General features: G+C 51.2%; 1 protein-coding gene and 1 pseudogene across 6 annotated transcripts in view; both read right to left on the reverse strand.

Moving 5' to 3' along the window:
• Positions 1-2,231: 2,231 nt before the first annotated feature.
• LOC104653550 lies at positions 2,232-3,742 on the reverse strand (annotated as a pseudogene). The gene has a single exon (XR_746702.2). The product of XR_746702.2 is annotated as an uncharacterized LOC104653550 (transcript).
• LOC104653549 (solute carrier family 35 member E2B) overlaps positions 2,232-14,657 on the reverse strand; it is a 34,869-nt gene continuing 22,443 nt past the window's right edge. For all 5 annotated transcript variants that reach the window (XM_030941641.1, XM_030941642.1, XM_030941643.1 and 2 more), the window contains 2 exons: positions 10,991-11,136; positions 2,232-5,735 (listed from right to left, as the gene is read on the reverse strand). In XM_030941641.1, coding sequence (XP_030797501.1) covers positions 5,498-5,735; positions 10,991-11,136 — 384 coding nt within the window. In that variant the 3' untranslated portion in view covers positions 2,232-5,497. The remainder of the gene's footprint in view (positions 5,736-10,990; positions 11,137-14,657) is intronic.

Genomic DNA, 14,657 nt, shown 5'->3' on the forward strand with positions numbered 1-14,657 from the left:
CGCTCTGCCACGCAGGCTGGGGTGCAGTGGCGTAGACTTGGCTCACTGCAGCCCCCTCCCGGCTTCAAGGGATTCTCCCGAGTAGCTGGAACCACAGGCGCCCGCCACCACGCCTGGCTAATTTTTGGTATTTTTAGTTGAGACAGGTTTTCACCATGTTAGCCAGGATGGTCTCGGTCTCGTGACCTCGTCATCTGCCCGCCTTGGCCTCCCAAAATGCTGGGATTACAGGCGTGAGCTACTGCACCTGGGTTTTTATTTTTGTTTGTTTTGTTTCTTTTTTTTTTTTTTTGAGAAGTCCTCTTGCTCTGTCACCCAGGCTGGAGGGCAGTGGCACAATTTTGGGTAACTAGCCTCCGCCTCCCGGGTTCAAGTGATTCTCCTGCCTCAGCCTCCCAAGTAGCTGGGATTACAGGTGTGCACCACCACACCTGGCAGACTTTTGTATTTTTAGTAGTGACAGGGTTTTGCCATGTTGGCCAGGCTGCTCTTGAACTCCTGACCTAAAGTAATCTACCCACCAGCCTCCCAAAGTGCTGGAATTATAGGCATGAGCCACCACACCTGGCCAAAAATCTCCATTTTACCCTTCATGAAATCTGTGAGTACCCAAATGCTGCCACTTATGTCAAACCCGAATAAAATCGACACCGGAGGCAATGAGGAGGAAGCGGCCTCGCACTTGTGTTTGTAGTAGGACCTGCCACAAAGGCCTTTCCCAACTAGAAGTTGGGGTTAAGCCACTTCTGTGAAGACCCTCTGCTAGCAACAGCCAGCCCCATCAGTGAACAAAGGCCACCACCGCAACAAGCTCCTGTAGCCACTGACCTTTGTGTCAGAATAGCTTACATGGACTTCTTTCCACCTGCAGAAGCTCGCCCTTGCCCCAGCCTCTCAGATGAGCCTGTGGACGGACCCTGGATTGCAATCCTTGGCCGTATGCAAATAGCCTCTTGTTTTGGAGAATTGGTTTCTCTTGCTCATTTTAGGTTGCTAGAAACTGGTGTAGGCAGTAAGATGCCAACCTTGATCATTTCAGCAGCATAAACATCAGAGCTACACAAGGAAGAAAACAAAGTAGTCCATATTTAACATTTATTTTACTTGCTGAGCAAGAATCATAGCTGCTACCATGGCTGCTTAGTTTAGTCAAAAATAAGCAGGAAGTGTCCACAGGATTAGTTACACAGTATCAGCTTATTTCGGTGGCAGAATTAACAGCGACTGGTTACATTATTTAACAGAATAGAAAGCACTGATCTAGTAATATAAATACTGAAATAGGTCACATACAAAACACTAGAAACATTTTGTACAATGTACTTTTAGTTCTCATAGTTTTGTTTGGTATAAAGGAAATGTAATTTGGCTCTGACATCCATTGTTGATGTAATTTTCAAGTTTTCACATGTGGGAAAGTCTGTGGCCCTCTTACAAGATGGAGCCTCCAATACCACGTTGGCAGTTCAGACTCTGTGAACAGTTTAAATGAGCAAGTCAGCTGAATGCCGCTTTCAGCTGTAAGTGAAATGAAATGGAAAACAACAAAAAAGGACTGCAAGTTGGAAGTTTCCAACTGAGTTTTCCTTAAGGATCTAGCAGCCATCACACTCAAACATCAGAGGCCCACAGGGAAACTGGAAGAATTACTTGAGACAGCCAAGCTGAAGGTTTCTGTGCCCTGAGGGATCTGAGGGTGGATGTCCCACTCCTGGATCCTCAGCCGGGACAGAGAACTAGTCAGATTCATTAGGGGAGCTAGGACACTCTCAGTCTATCAAGTAAGGCCCCCAGCAGGGCACGCACATACGTTGGGAAAGAAGAAACCGCTTAGTACTGTGTTGGTTGAAGGCGAGAGAGAGAGAGAGAAGTCCGTTTCTATCGATCGAGGGCAAGAGAGAGAAGTCCGTTTCTATCTGGAATGACATTCTTGTTTCCTTCTTCCAGCAATGAAATACTTCCAGGCCTTAGGAGGACATCATTTGGACAGATGTCAAGAACTGTCTTGTTCGCCTGTTATTCCCACTGACCCATCTAAGTGATCATCCAGGAGCGTGGCAGCAGCAAGCAGAGCTCACTGGTTTTGTGGACAGGAGTTTAAAGGCACCCTACAAAGCAATGCTCTATTTGGCTGATGATATTCTTTGCTCAGCTCTTTAAAATGACTGTTTGACTCACCATGTTAATTTTTCACAAATTAAAGACACATTTTGGGTTGTGCAAGAGTGTTTTCATCTTTCCACGCAGACAGATTATTTTAACACTGTTACAGAAGGAATTGGGACTCTTGGATTTTATTTAAACCTTTTCATGCCATTTAGTGGGGAAGTTTCCTTGAAAGTTAGAGATGCACATCTCTTAAGTGTCAATTTCAGGAAGCAGATGACCCAATTCGGGAGGTGGTTCAAGTGTTCTGTTTACAAAGGCACAGACCACGACCATGGACACACTCAATGGAAGTAACAACACCCGGTACGTTTCTAGAAGCACATCTGTGACAGTTAACAAGAACTTACTATTCTAGAAAAGTATTACATAAAAGTTATTTAAAAATATATGTCTATACAATCGTTAACATGGCCAAGCCAGGCGTTGGGTATTGCCTCTTGGTGCCTGGCTGTACTGGGAATGCCGTAAAGACCATCGGCTGGAAACCGACTTGGGCGTGGAGAGGAGACTGAGGGAGAAGGAAGGGACGGCACACCTGAGCAAGGGCACAGTGTCGGCCGCCGCATGGTATCCAGGCTGCTTCTGCCAGGATGAGGAAGAGGCCCCAGGGCAGCATTACAAAGGACATCACTCTATTTGCTCATCATTTGGAAAAATGTGTTTCTGGTCCACAAACAGGAAATCAAAACAGGCTGGAAGCTCCTTGTCGGGTGGAAGGGAGGGCACCAAAGGATGTGCAGCCAGAAATTCCAAGGTGCTCAGAACCAGGCACCTGCACTTCTCCTTACACCAGACCGTCATCTTCAGAGGCTAGTGGGAAGCCTGGCAGCCATTCTCAATGGAGAGGTGGACAGGGCCACCCTGGGGGTTGGCCTCACATATCTACAACCCTCTGCCACCTCCAGGGCATTTTCTAATAGTGTTTTTGAGATAGAGTCTTGCCATTGCCCACGCTGGAGTGCAATGGCACGATCTCGGCTCACCGCAACCTCAACCTCCAGCGTTCAAACAATTCTCCTGCCTGTCTCTTGAGTAGCTGGGATTACAGGCACCCACCATCACACCCAGCTAATTTTTGTATTTTTAGTGGAGACGGGGTTTCATCATGTTGGCCAGGCTGGTCTCAAACTCCTGACCTTGTGATCCGCCAGCTGCAGCCTCCCAAAGTGCTGGGATTACAGGTGTGAGCCACCGCACCCAGTCTTCTATTGGTTTTTGAGAAAAGCAGAAAAAGAGAAATGGAAAATGGGAAAGTCACATGATGACATATCTTCCCAGTGCAGTGAGCACACACCTGGCCTGTCCTCCACACACAGGTCAGTGGTTTTATACAAGTGGCTGGAGCAGGTGCAGTGGTGCACGCCTGTTATTCCCAAAACTACGGGAGGCTGAGTGGGAAGGATTGCTTGAGCTGAGGAGTTCAAGACCAGCCTGGGCAACAAAGTGAGAGCCCAGCTCAACAAAAAAATAGCCAGGCATGGTGGTACATACCTGTGGTTAGACTGACACAGGAGGCTGAGATGGGAGGATCACTTGAGCCCAAGAAGTCGAGGCTGCAGTGAGCCAAGATCATGCCACTGTACTCCAACCTGGGTGACAGACAGGGCAAGACAGTCTCAAAAAAAATAAAAAGGTTGCTTGTGGGTTAAAAAGCCTCATTTCAGTCCACCATCAAGGCAGACTTTTTTGAGTAAGTAGCTAATGAGTCATAATTATTGCTGTTTCTGAATGATTTTATCTTCAGGAGGGGCTTTTTTTGTATTTCCCAGGTGAGAAGCCAAATGGAAAACCAGTGAAGTGATCTGAGACGCCAATGGCCTAAAGAGCATGCAGGGAAAATGAGACTCGGGATGGAGCAGGCAGGGACATGAGACTCGGGGCCACTGGAGCCCCATGCTGCCTCTGACAAGCCCTGGAGCTCTGGGTCTCAAAGGCTCGCCGGCAACAGACTGCACCAGGCACAGGAATTCGCTGGCTGCGAGATGGGGGGTGAAGAGCTCAGGCATGGTCAGAAGCCTGTACCTAACACACAGCTCCAGCAGCCACTCCTCAGGCCTCCTGTACCTTCGGAGATGCGTGATGCTGAGGAGGATGAGTTGAGCTGACCCTTGGCCCCACCGTGCACGACGGCTGTCCCTCAGGGAGAGTGGGACGGGGTGGGCGCCTGACACACACCACGCACCTCAGAACATTCAGTGTGGGTGCTTCCTTTTTCAGCAAGGATGGCACCCAAGTAAACACCATGTAACCCAAGCCATCGCCATCAACACTGCAATGTCCTGCTCAAGGCTCAGGTGGGGAATCCGGACAGGTGCTGGATGATGAGATTAGGAACAGTGGGCTCCAAGGGAGAACAGATAGGGTCACCCCACAGGGACCTCAGAGTAGCGTGCCTGATACTCGGAGTCCAAAAAAGAAAAGGAATGTACACATCTCCTTCCAAGTTAAACACAAGAGCTTTGTCCTCAACCTCATGGCTAGAAACCACCACAGGTAGGAGGGCAGGGTGCCCTGGGGTGGGGGGGCTCATGCAGCCCAGGGTGTGGAAGTGACAGGCATGACGCCCCAGAGCGGGCACTCACGCATTCCAGGGTGTGGAAGGTGATGGACAGGGCACCCTGGAGTGGGGGGCTCATGCAGCCCAGGATGTGGAAGGGGTACGGGGGCCTTCCTCTTCACAGAAGGGACGGAATGGCCTCCGTGGTCATAGCCCTTAATTTCCATGCAATGCTGTAGCTTGAGGCTCGCGATGACTCTGGGATAATCTGAGGATGCCCACAGCCCTGGTGGGTCAGGTGAGGAGAAGTTCTGATTGCCCACTGTGGCAGCAGGAGACCCTTCCTTCCAGGGCCCTCTGTCCCTGCCTGTCGGCCCTGCTCTGTGGCCTCATGCCCAGGGCCAATCTGCAGCCAGTCCAGGGCCTCAGGGCCTTCGATGGCTGGTGTGGGAAGCTGAGTGCTCTCTTGGCTGTAGCAGGGAGCAGCTCTCGTTGGCACTGGACCCAGCTCTGGCTCCCCGTGGACCCTGGGGTGCTGCCCAGAGAGGAAGTGGGCACCCCCAGCATGGGAGCCGCAGAGGCTGTTTTCACATTACACGGGGATGGGCTCAGCTGACATGGGGCTCTGGTCTCCACTCTAGGAAGCTGATACCTGGAGTCCTCAGTTTGAGTTTCCACTGGTCTTCATCGGCAAACCAAGAAAACCTCAGGGAATGGCCGCCTTAGCTCCCCGTGTCCTGCACCCCAGCAGGGCCATGGAGGAGGGCGTCCCTGTCCGTTTCCAGGAGATGCAGTGTCACGAGAACATCAGCAGCTGGCAGCTTCCTGCTCTCAGGGATGCTGCCTGGGGTCCTGTGGAAGCAGCGGCTCCACCGTGTCCTCTGGGGCCCGGCCGGTGGCTACAGCCAGGCTCTGCAGCGCCTCCTGCTGGTGCTGCCTGGCCTTGTTGTAGAGCAGGACCCCAACTGTCACTAGGGCTGTGCCGACTGCCGACAAGCTGGTGATCTTGTTGCCAAAAACGATTACGCTGAGCCAGATGGACAAGGCATGCTTCACGGTGCTGGCGACACTGCAGAGACAAGGGAGGGAGCAGGGGCGCTCAGGGTCATGGTCACCTCGGCCCGTGGCCAGCAGCTTGGCTGAGCCTGGGTCTGGAGGCTGGGGTGGGGTGGAGGCACTCAGGGTCACGGTGACATCAAGCCTGCAGCCAGCAGCTCGGCTGACCCCGGGTCTGGAGACCAGGATGGGGCGGGGGTGCTCGACGGGACCGGGTGGTGAGCTCAGCCCAGGGGTTTGGGAGCTTTGAGTGGGGCTTGCCTGCTCCCTCGTCCCTTCTTTTTTAAGGGGTACTTTTCATTATTACAAAAGGCAGAGAAGGAGAAACCTAAGGAATGGCCACATCCTGTGATCTAGACGCAGGAATTCATGACATCGCCTCATCAGCTTCAACCCATTGAGGTGGGTCTCACTGTGTAGCCCAGGCTGGTCTTTTTTTTTTTTTTTTTTTTTTTTTTTGAGATGGAGTCTCGCTTTGTCGCCCGGGCTGGAGTGCAGTGGCCGGCGGATCTCAGCTCACTGCAAGCTCCGCCTCTCGGGTTCACGCCATTCTCCTGGCTCAGCCTCCCGAGTAGCTGGGACTACAGGCGCCCGCCACCTCACCCGGCTAGATTTTTGTATTTTTTAGTAGAGACAGGGTTTCACTGGGTTAGCCAGGATGGTCTTGATCTCCTGACCTCATGATCCGCCCGTCTCGGCCTCCCAAAGTGCTGGGATTACAGGGTTGAGCCACCGCGCCTGGCCTCCAGGCTGGTCTTTAAATCCTGGGCTCAAGTGATCTTCCCACCTGGGTCTCCCACACCGCTGGGATCACAGGCGTGAGCTACCACACCCGGATGGAATATTTTAAGTAAATTACAGATATTGAGGACGGGCGCGGTGGCTCACGCATATAATCCCAGCACTTTGGGATGCCGAGGCAGGCGGATCACGAGGTCAGGAGATAGAGACCATCCTGGCTAACACGGTGAAACCCTGTCTCTACTAAAAATATGAAAAATTAGCCGGGCATGGTGGCGGGTGCCTGTAGTCCCAGCTGCTCAGGAAGCTGAGGCAGGAGAATGGTGTGAACCCGGGAGGCGGAGCTTGCAGTGAGCTGAGATTGTGCCACTGCCCTCCAGCCTGGGCAAGAGACTCTGTCTCAAAAAAACAAACAAAAAAAAATTACAGAAATCGTGACATTTCACCCCTTGAGTACTTCAGCCTGCTCTCTAAAGAACAAAAACATCAGCCCAGGCGCGGCAGCTCACACCTATAATCCCAGCCTTTTGGGAGGCTGAGGCGGGCGGATCACGAGGTCAGATCAAGATCATCTTAGCTAACACGGTGAAACTCCGTCTCTACTAAAAATACAAAAAATTAGCTGGATGTGGTGGCGGACTGGGTAGTAGCCTGTAATCCTAGCTACTCAGGAAGCTGAGGCAGGAGAATAGCTTGAACCTGGGAGGAGGAGGCTGCAGTGAGCTGAGATTGTGCACTCCAGCCTGGGCGACAGAGCAAGACTGTCTCAAAAAAAAAGAAGAACATTACCCACACACTCGCAGCGCCTCTGCAGCCCCAGGGGAAACAATCCCTTGAGGTCGTTTGTTGGGTGCAAAAGGACGCCAAATACACAACGCTAGGACTGTGCAAAAAAAGGGTGACGGGAAATACCCTGTGCAAACTTTTCATAATGAGTACTTAATTCACTGCTCTTGCAACATGAAAATGAAACAAGAAAATACTATTGAAAAATAATCAGGCAGGCCGGGCGCGGTGGCTCACGAATGTAATCCCAGCACTTTGGGAGGCCAAGGCAGGCGGATCACAAGGTCAGGAGATCGAGATCATTCTGGCTAACACAGTGAAACTCCGTCTCTACTAAACATACAAAAAAATTAGCCAGGTGTGGTGGCGGCGCCTGTGGTCCCAGCTACTCGGGAGGCTGAGGCAGGAGAATTGTTTGAACCCAGGAGGCAGAGCTTGCAGTGAGCCGAGATGGCGCCACCGCACTCCAGCCTGGGCGACAGAGCAAGACTCCATCTCAAAAATAAAGAAAGAAAGAAAGAGAAAAATAATTGGGTAACACGTGGTGGCTTACGCCTGTAATCCCAGCACTTTGCAAGGCCGAGGCAGGCGGATCACCTGAGGTCAGAAGCTCAAGACCAGCCTGGCCAAGATGATGAAACCCTGTCTCCACTAAAAATATAAAAATTAGCTGGGTGTGGTGGCGGGCGCCTGTAATCCCAGCTACTCGGGAGGCTGAGGCAGGAGAATTTCCTGAACCTGGGAGGAGGGGTCGCAGTGAGCTAAGATCGCGTCACTGCACTCCAGCCTGGGCGACAGAGCGAGACTCTGGTTAAAAAAACACAAATTAGCCCAGCGTGGTGGTGGACACCTATAGTCCCAGCCACTCAGGAGGCTGAGGCGGGAGGATCACTTGAGTCAGGGAGGCAGAGGTTGTAGTGAGCTGAGACGGCACAACCACACTCCAGCCTGGGTCACAGAGCAAGACTCTGTCTCAAAAAAAAAAAAAAAAAAGTTGGCCGGGTGCGGTGGCTCAAGCCTGTAATCCCAGCACTTTGGGAGGCTGAGACGGGCGGATCACAAGGTCAGGAGATCGAGACCATCCTGGCTAACACGGTGAAACCCCGTCTCTACTAAAAATACAAAAAAACTAGCCGGGTGAGGTGGCGAACGCCTGCAGTCCCAGCTACTCGGGAGGCTGAGGCAGGAGAATGGCGTGAACCCGGGAGGTGGAGCTTGCAGTGAGCTGAGATCCGGCCACTGCACTCCAGCCCGGGTGACAGAGCAAGACTCCGTCTCAAAAAAAAAAAAAAAAAAAAAAAAAAAGCTTTATTTTTTTTTTAAACCACTGCTAACAATCACTAATGTTCACTAAAACACTAGGCTTCAGGAGCATTTGGAAATAATTCCTGACCCCAGAAAGAAACATGCTGGTGAGAGACAGTGACCAAGCCCAGGAGACCACTGTGAACTCCAGAAAAACTCAGAAAGCGCAGCCATTTTTCCTGTCTCGGAGACACCTCCTGCTCAGGATGCAGGAAGCGTGGGGCAGGGCAGCACCATGGAAGAGGCGGCTCTGTGTGGGGCCTGCGGGGCCTGCTGGTGAGAGGAGGCGCGAGCTCCAGTTTCTCAGCTGGGGAACGCTGCGTGCGCGGTGCGCGGCTACCAGCTCCGACGGGTATTTGAGAATTTACCGCACTGACTTGGACCAGATGGAAAGCAGAGAAGAGGGAGAGCTACACTTGACTGTCCCCCACCCCCGCCAGCCCCAACATCTGCTTTTCACTTCATGTTTGGGGACCATTCTGCCTCCTCATGACAGATTAGAAGGTTCAGAAAAAAGGGCCGCTGACTTCCACAACAGGATATGAGGCGGCCACAGCTGCTGCTGCCAGTCGTGGGGACTATGAGGCGGCTGCCGATGCCAATTGCGGGGACTTCTACCCCTGCTGGTGACATAACCTCGTTCTTTGTATTTGCCACTAAAAAGTCTCCAGTCTTTTTTTTTTTTTGAGACGGAGTCTCACTCTGTAGCCCAAGCTGGAGTGCAGTGGCGCGATCTCGGTTCACTCCACATCCGCCTCCTTGGCTGAAGTGATTCTGATGCCTCAGCCTCCCAAGTAGCTGGGACTACAGGTGCATTTCACCAGGCCTGGCTAATTTTTTGTGTTTTAGTAAAGATGGGGTTTCACCACGTTGCCCAGGGTGGTCTTGAACTCCTGTGCTCAGGCGATCCGCCCGCCTCGACCTCCAGTCCTCCCGGCTAGTTTCCAGTCTTCAAATTGCACCTTTGGCTGGGTGTGGTGGCTCCTGCCTATAATCCCAGCACTATGGGAGGCCGACAGAGGTCAGGAGTTTGAGAACAGCCTGGCTAACATGGTGAAACCCTGTCTCTACTAAAAATACAAAAACCAGCTGGGCATAGTGGCATTGGCCTGTAATCCCAGCTACTCAGGAGGCTGAGGCAGAAGAATCGCTTGAACCTGGAGGCGGAGTTTGCAGTGAGCCGAGATCACACCACGGCACTCAAGCTCTGGGTGACAGAGCAAGATTCCGTTTTGGGGGAAATAAAATAAATAAATAAATAAATTGCAACTTCAATCTGTTCAGTTACAGAAGTGGAAAGAAGCTGAAGGAGCCTCACCCCCGTTTCTAGAGCTGCACTGCGTGGCACAGGAACCAGTGACCACCGGTGTCTGTTCAAGTTCAAACTGACGACAATCAGCTTGAATTTAGAATCTGGTCCTTGTTATATTCTCCACATTTCAAGTGCTCAGAAGCTGTATGTGGCCAGTGGCTGCTGCACTGGACAGCCCAGAATCTCGAGACCATTCCATTCCTGCAGACAAGACTAGTTGAGGCACCGTTATTCTAGATGGAAAAGCACTCAATTTCAAAAACCTTCAAATGCAAAGACTTCTAGTGGACATTTCCCTAAAAACCTATTTCACACAGTTTACAGTTTATTTTACGGTTTATCATTTCTTTTTTTTTTTTTTTTTTTGAGACGGAGTCTCGCTCTGCCGCCCAGGCTGGAGTGCAGTGGCCGGATCTCAGCTCACTGCAAGCTCCGCCTCCTGGGTTTACGCCATTCTCCTGCCTCGGCCTCCCGAGTAGCTGGGACTACAGGCACCCGCCACCTCACCCGGCTAGTTTTTTGTATTTTTTTTAGTAGAGACGGGGTTTCACCGTGTTAGCCAGGATGGCCTCGATCTCCTGACCTCGTGATCCACCCGTCTCGGCCTCCCAAAGTGCTGGGATTACAGGCTTGCGCCGCCGCGCCCAGCCTCTTCGCTTTTTTTTTTTTGAGATGGAGTCTCGCTCTCATCACGCAGGCTGGGGCGCAGTGGCATGCCCTCACCTCACTGTAACCTCCGGCTCCCTGGTTCAAGTGATTCTCTTGCCTCAGCCTCCTGAGCAGCTGGGATTACAGGCGCACCACCACACCTGGCTAATTTTTTGTATTTTTAGTAGAGACAGGGTTTCACCATGTTGACCAGGCTGGTCTGAACTCCCGACCTCAAATGATCCACTTGCCTTGTCCTCCCAAGTGCTGGGATTACAGGCGTGAGCCCCTGGGCCCAGCCTATCATTTGCATTTCAAACGTCATGGGTATAAAATGGCCTAGTAATTACAGTGCATAGCCACAGTCATCCCCGTGGAAGAGAATCACATGTGTCTCTTATAACAATACCTAGATTTTTAGTCTCCTCTTGAAACAACGTGGACACCCTCAGCTCCTGGAAAGTTCCTCCACTCACCTGAATGTCACAGGGGAGATCTTCCCCATGAGGGCGTAGGCCGTGACGCTCTGAAGGTGGAACAGGACTCCATCTGTCAGAAGCAGCAACACCACGTCCTGGTTGTAGCTGAAGCTCTTCCCGCTCCTCCCGATCACTGGGACGTCCTATGTGGCAGAAACAAAACGATACTCTATTGGTTTGCATTTTCCATTTACTAACCATCCACCAAAAATGCCCAGCGCCACTCCTGCCCAGACACGGGGTAAAACTGCTGACATTGAGGACAGCTATGACAATGCCTCTAGGGCGGAGAGCTGAACTGTGCACTCATCCATTTTATTTTTTTCCCATTATTTTTTGCACTAATTAGTTTTCACCATGCAGATGCAAACGGACAACAAGCACGTGAAAGCAGCCGAACATCACCATCAGCAGGAAAATGCAACAGACACCCCAAGGAGGGGCCGGGCATGGCCAGTCTGGCCAACACGGTGAAACCCCGTCTCTACTAAAAATCAAAAATTAGCCAGGCGTGGTGGTGCGTGCCTGTAATCCCAGCTACTCAGGAGGGAGGCAGGACAATCACTTAAACCCGGGAGGCGGAGGCTGCAGTGAGATGAGATTGCACCACTGCACCCCAGCCTGGGCAACAGAGTGAGATTCCATCTCCAAAAAAAAAAATTAAACACAGAATTATTATATAATCCAGCAGTTCCACTGCTGAGTATACACCGACAAGAACTGATGGCCCCGGCCGGCAACCACAACTTCCTCACAGGGAGAACGGCCAAGCCAGCCAGCCTTGACAGCTAATGGGTTAAAATCCAGAAAACTACAGTAAGATAAGAACTCGAAACTGCACCTCGCACAGAGAACCCTCTGTGTGGTGGACTCTAGGGAAGTCTACAAATTGCATTTAGAAGGTCCATGAACTCAACTGGGAAAAAACTGCATCTTTATCTTTTTTTTTTTTTTGAGACGGAGTCTGGCTCTGTCGCCCAGGGTGGAGTGCAGTGGCCGGATCTCAGCTCACTGCAAGCTCCGCCTCCCAGGTTTACGCCATTCTCCTGCCTCCGCCTCCCAAGTAGCTGGGACTACAGGCGCCTGCCTCGTCGCCCGGCTAGGTTTTGGATTTTTAGTAGAGACGGGGTTTCACCATATTAGCCAGGATGGTCTCGATCTCCTGACCTCGTGATCCACCCGTCTCGGCCTCCCAAAGTGCTGGGATTACAGGCTTGCGCCGCCGCGCCCGGCAGCATCTTTATCTTTACTAACCTTTACTTGAAGCTCAGCATTTCATTCAATTATGAATGTTGGGAATAAACTATAATACTACAGATAGGCCAGGCGCAGCGGCTCACGCCTGTGATGCCAGTACTTTGGGAGGCCGAGACAGGTGAATCACCTGAGGTCAGGAGTTTGAGACCAGCCTGACCAACATGGTGAAACCCCATCTCTACTAAAAATACAAAAATTAGCCAGGTGTGGTGGTGCATGCCTATAATCCCAGCTACTCAGGAGACTGAGGCAGGAGAATCGCTTGAACCCGGGAGGTGGAGGTTTGCAGTGAGCTGAGATTGCGCCACTGCACTCCAGCCTGGGTAATGAAGAGTGAAACTCTGTCTCAAAAAAAAAAAAAAACTACAGATACTTTCATATCCTGTTAGCAGTTGTTGCTGATACCCTGAAATACTGTTTACCCTCATCACTACATCAAACTACCATAGATAATATGCTTACTGCTAGATCTTGTTATTTAATGAGTTAATAAAGAGGTACCTATTATTAAAAATGATACTAAAAAACAGAATTGAAAGCAGGGTCTCTAAGGGATATTTGCATCCCCACATTCACTACAGAATTATTTGCAACAGCCAAAGGCAGAAATAACCCACAATGGATGGATGAATAAACAGAATGTGGTCTTACCCACACAGTGGAGTATTATTCAACCTTAAAAAAGAAAAAAGGGGCCGGACGCGGTGGCTCACGCCTGTAATCCCAGTACTTTGGGAGGCTGATGCGGGCAGACCACAAGGTCAGGAGATCGAGACCATCCTGGCTAACATGGTGAAACCCCATCTCTACTAAAAACACAAAAAGTTAGCCAGGCGAGGTGGCGGGTGCCTGTAGCCCCAGCTACTCAGGAGGCTGAGGCAGGAGAATGGTTTGAACCCAGGAGGAGGAGCTTGCAGTGAGCCGAGATTGTGCCACTGCACTCCAGCCTGGGTGGGGCGACACAGCAAGACAACATCTCATAAAAAAAAAAAAAAAAAAAGGCGGAGCGCTGGGGCTCACGCCTGTCATCCCAGGTGGGAGCCACCTTTGAGAAGCTGAGGTTTGAGCCCAGGAGTCAGACCAGTCTGGGCAGTACAGTAGGACCCTGTTAATACAAAAAATAAAAAACTGGCTGCACACGGTGACTCACACCTGTAATCCCAGCACTTTGTGAGGCCGAGATGGGCAGATAACTTGAGGTCAGGAGTTCAAGACCAGCCCGCAGTGAGCACAGATTGTGCCACTGCAACATGGGCAACATGGTGAAACCCCATCTCTACTAAAAATACAAAAATTAGCCAGAGTGGTGGCGCACACCTGTAATCCCAACTACTCGGGAGGCTGAGGCAGGAGAATCACTTGAATCCAGGAGGTGGAGGCTGTAGTGAGCCAAGATCGCCCCACTGCACTCCAGCCTGGGTGACAGAGCAAGACTCCATTTCAAAAAATCAAAATAAATAAATAAATTAGCCAGGTGTGGCACATGCCTGCCATCCCAGCTGTTTGGGAGGCTGAGGCAGGAGAATCGCTTGAGCCTGGGAGGCCGTGGCTGCAGTGAGCTATGAGGCTGCAGTGCTTTGCAGCCTGGGTGACACAGCAAGACCCAGTCTCAAAAAATACGAAGGGAAGAAACTGATTCATGCAACAACACATGTAAACCTCGAAACACCAAAACACCATGCTACATGAGCTAAGCCAGACACAGAAGGACAGACTGATATCGTTCCACTTGTATGAGGTCTTTAGGGGCACCAAATTCAGAGACAGAAAGTGGAATGGGGGTGCCAGGGTTGGGGGATGAGAATGGGGAGTACTGAGTGAGGGCAAAGGTTTAGTTTCGCAAAACGAAGAGAGTTCTGGAGATGGGTGATGGTGATGGTCACTCAGCTTTACACTGAAAAACAGTTAACACGGGCCGGGCACGGTGGTTCACGCCTGTAATCCCAGCACTTTGGGAGGTTGAGGCAGATGGATCACGAGGTCAGGAGATCAAGACCATCCTGGCTAACATCATGAAACCCCATCTCTACTAAAAATACAAAAAAATTAGCCAGGTGTTGTGGCGGGTGCCTGTAGTCCCAGCTACTCAGGAGGCTGAGGCAGGAGAATGGTGTGAACCTGGGAGGCGGAGCTTGCAGTGAGCCGAGATGGTGCCACTGCACTCCAGCCTGGGCGACAGAGCGAGACTCTGTCTAAAAAAAAAAGAAAAAGATATTTAGGCCAGATGCAGTGGCTCACGCCTGTCCAGCACTGGGAGGCCGAGGCGGGTGGATTATTTAAGATCAAGAGTTGGAGACCAGCCTGGTCAACACGGTGAAACTCCCTCTCTACTAAATATACAAAAATTAGCCAGGCGTTGTGGTGTGCACCTGTAATCCCAGCTACTCGGGAGGCTGAGGCAGGAGAA

The sequence above is a fragment of the Rhinopithecus roxellana genome, chromosome 12, assembly GCF_007565055.1.
Source record: "Rhinopithecus roxellana isolate Shanxi Qingling chromosome 12, ASM756505v1, whole genome shotgun sequence".
Lineage (NCBI taxonomy): Eukaryota > Metazoa > Chordata > Mammalia > Primates > Cercopithecidae > Rhinopithecus > Rhinopithecus roxellana.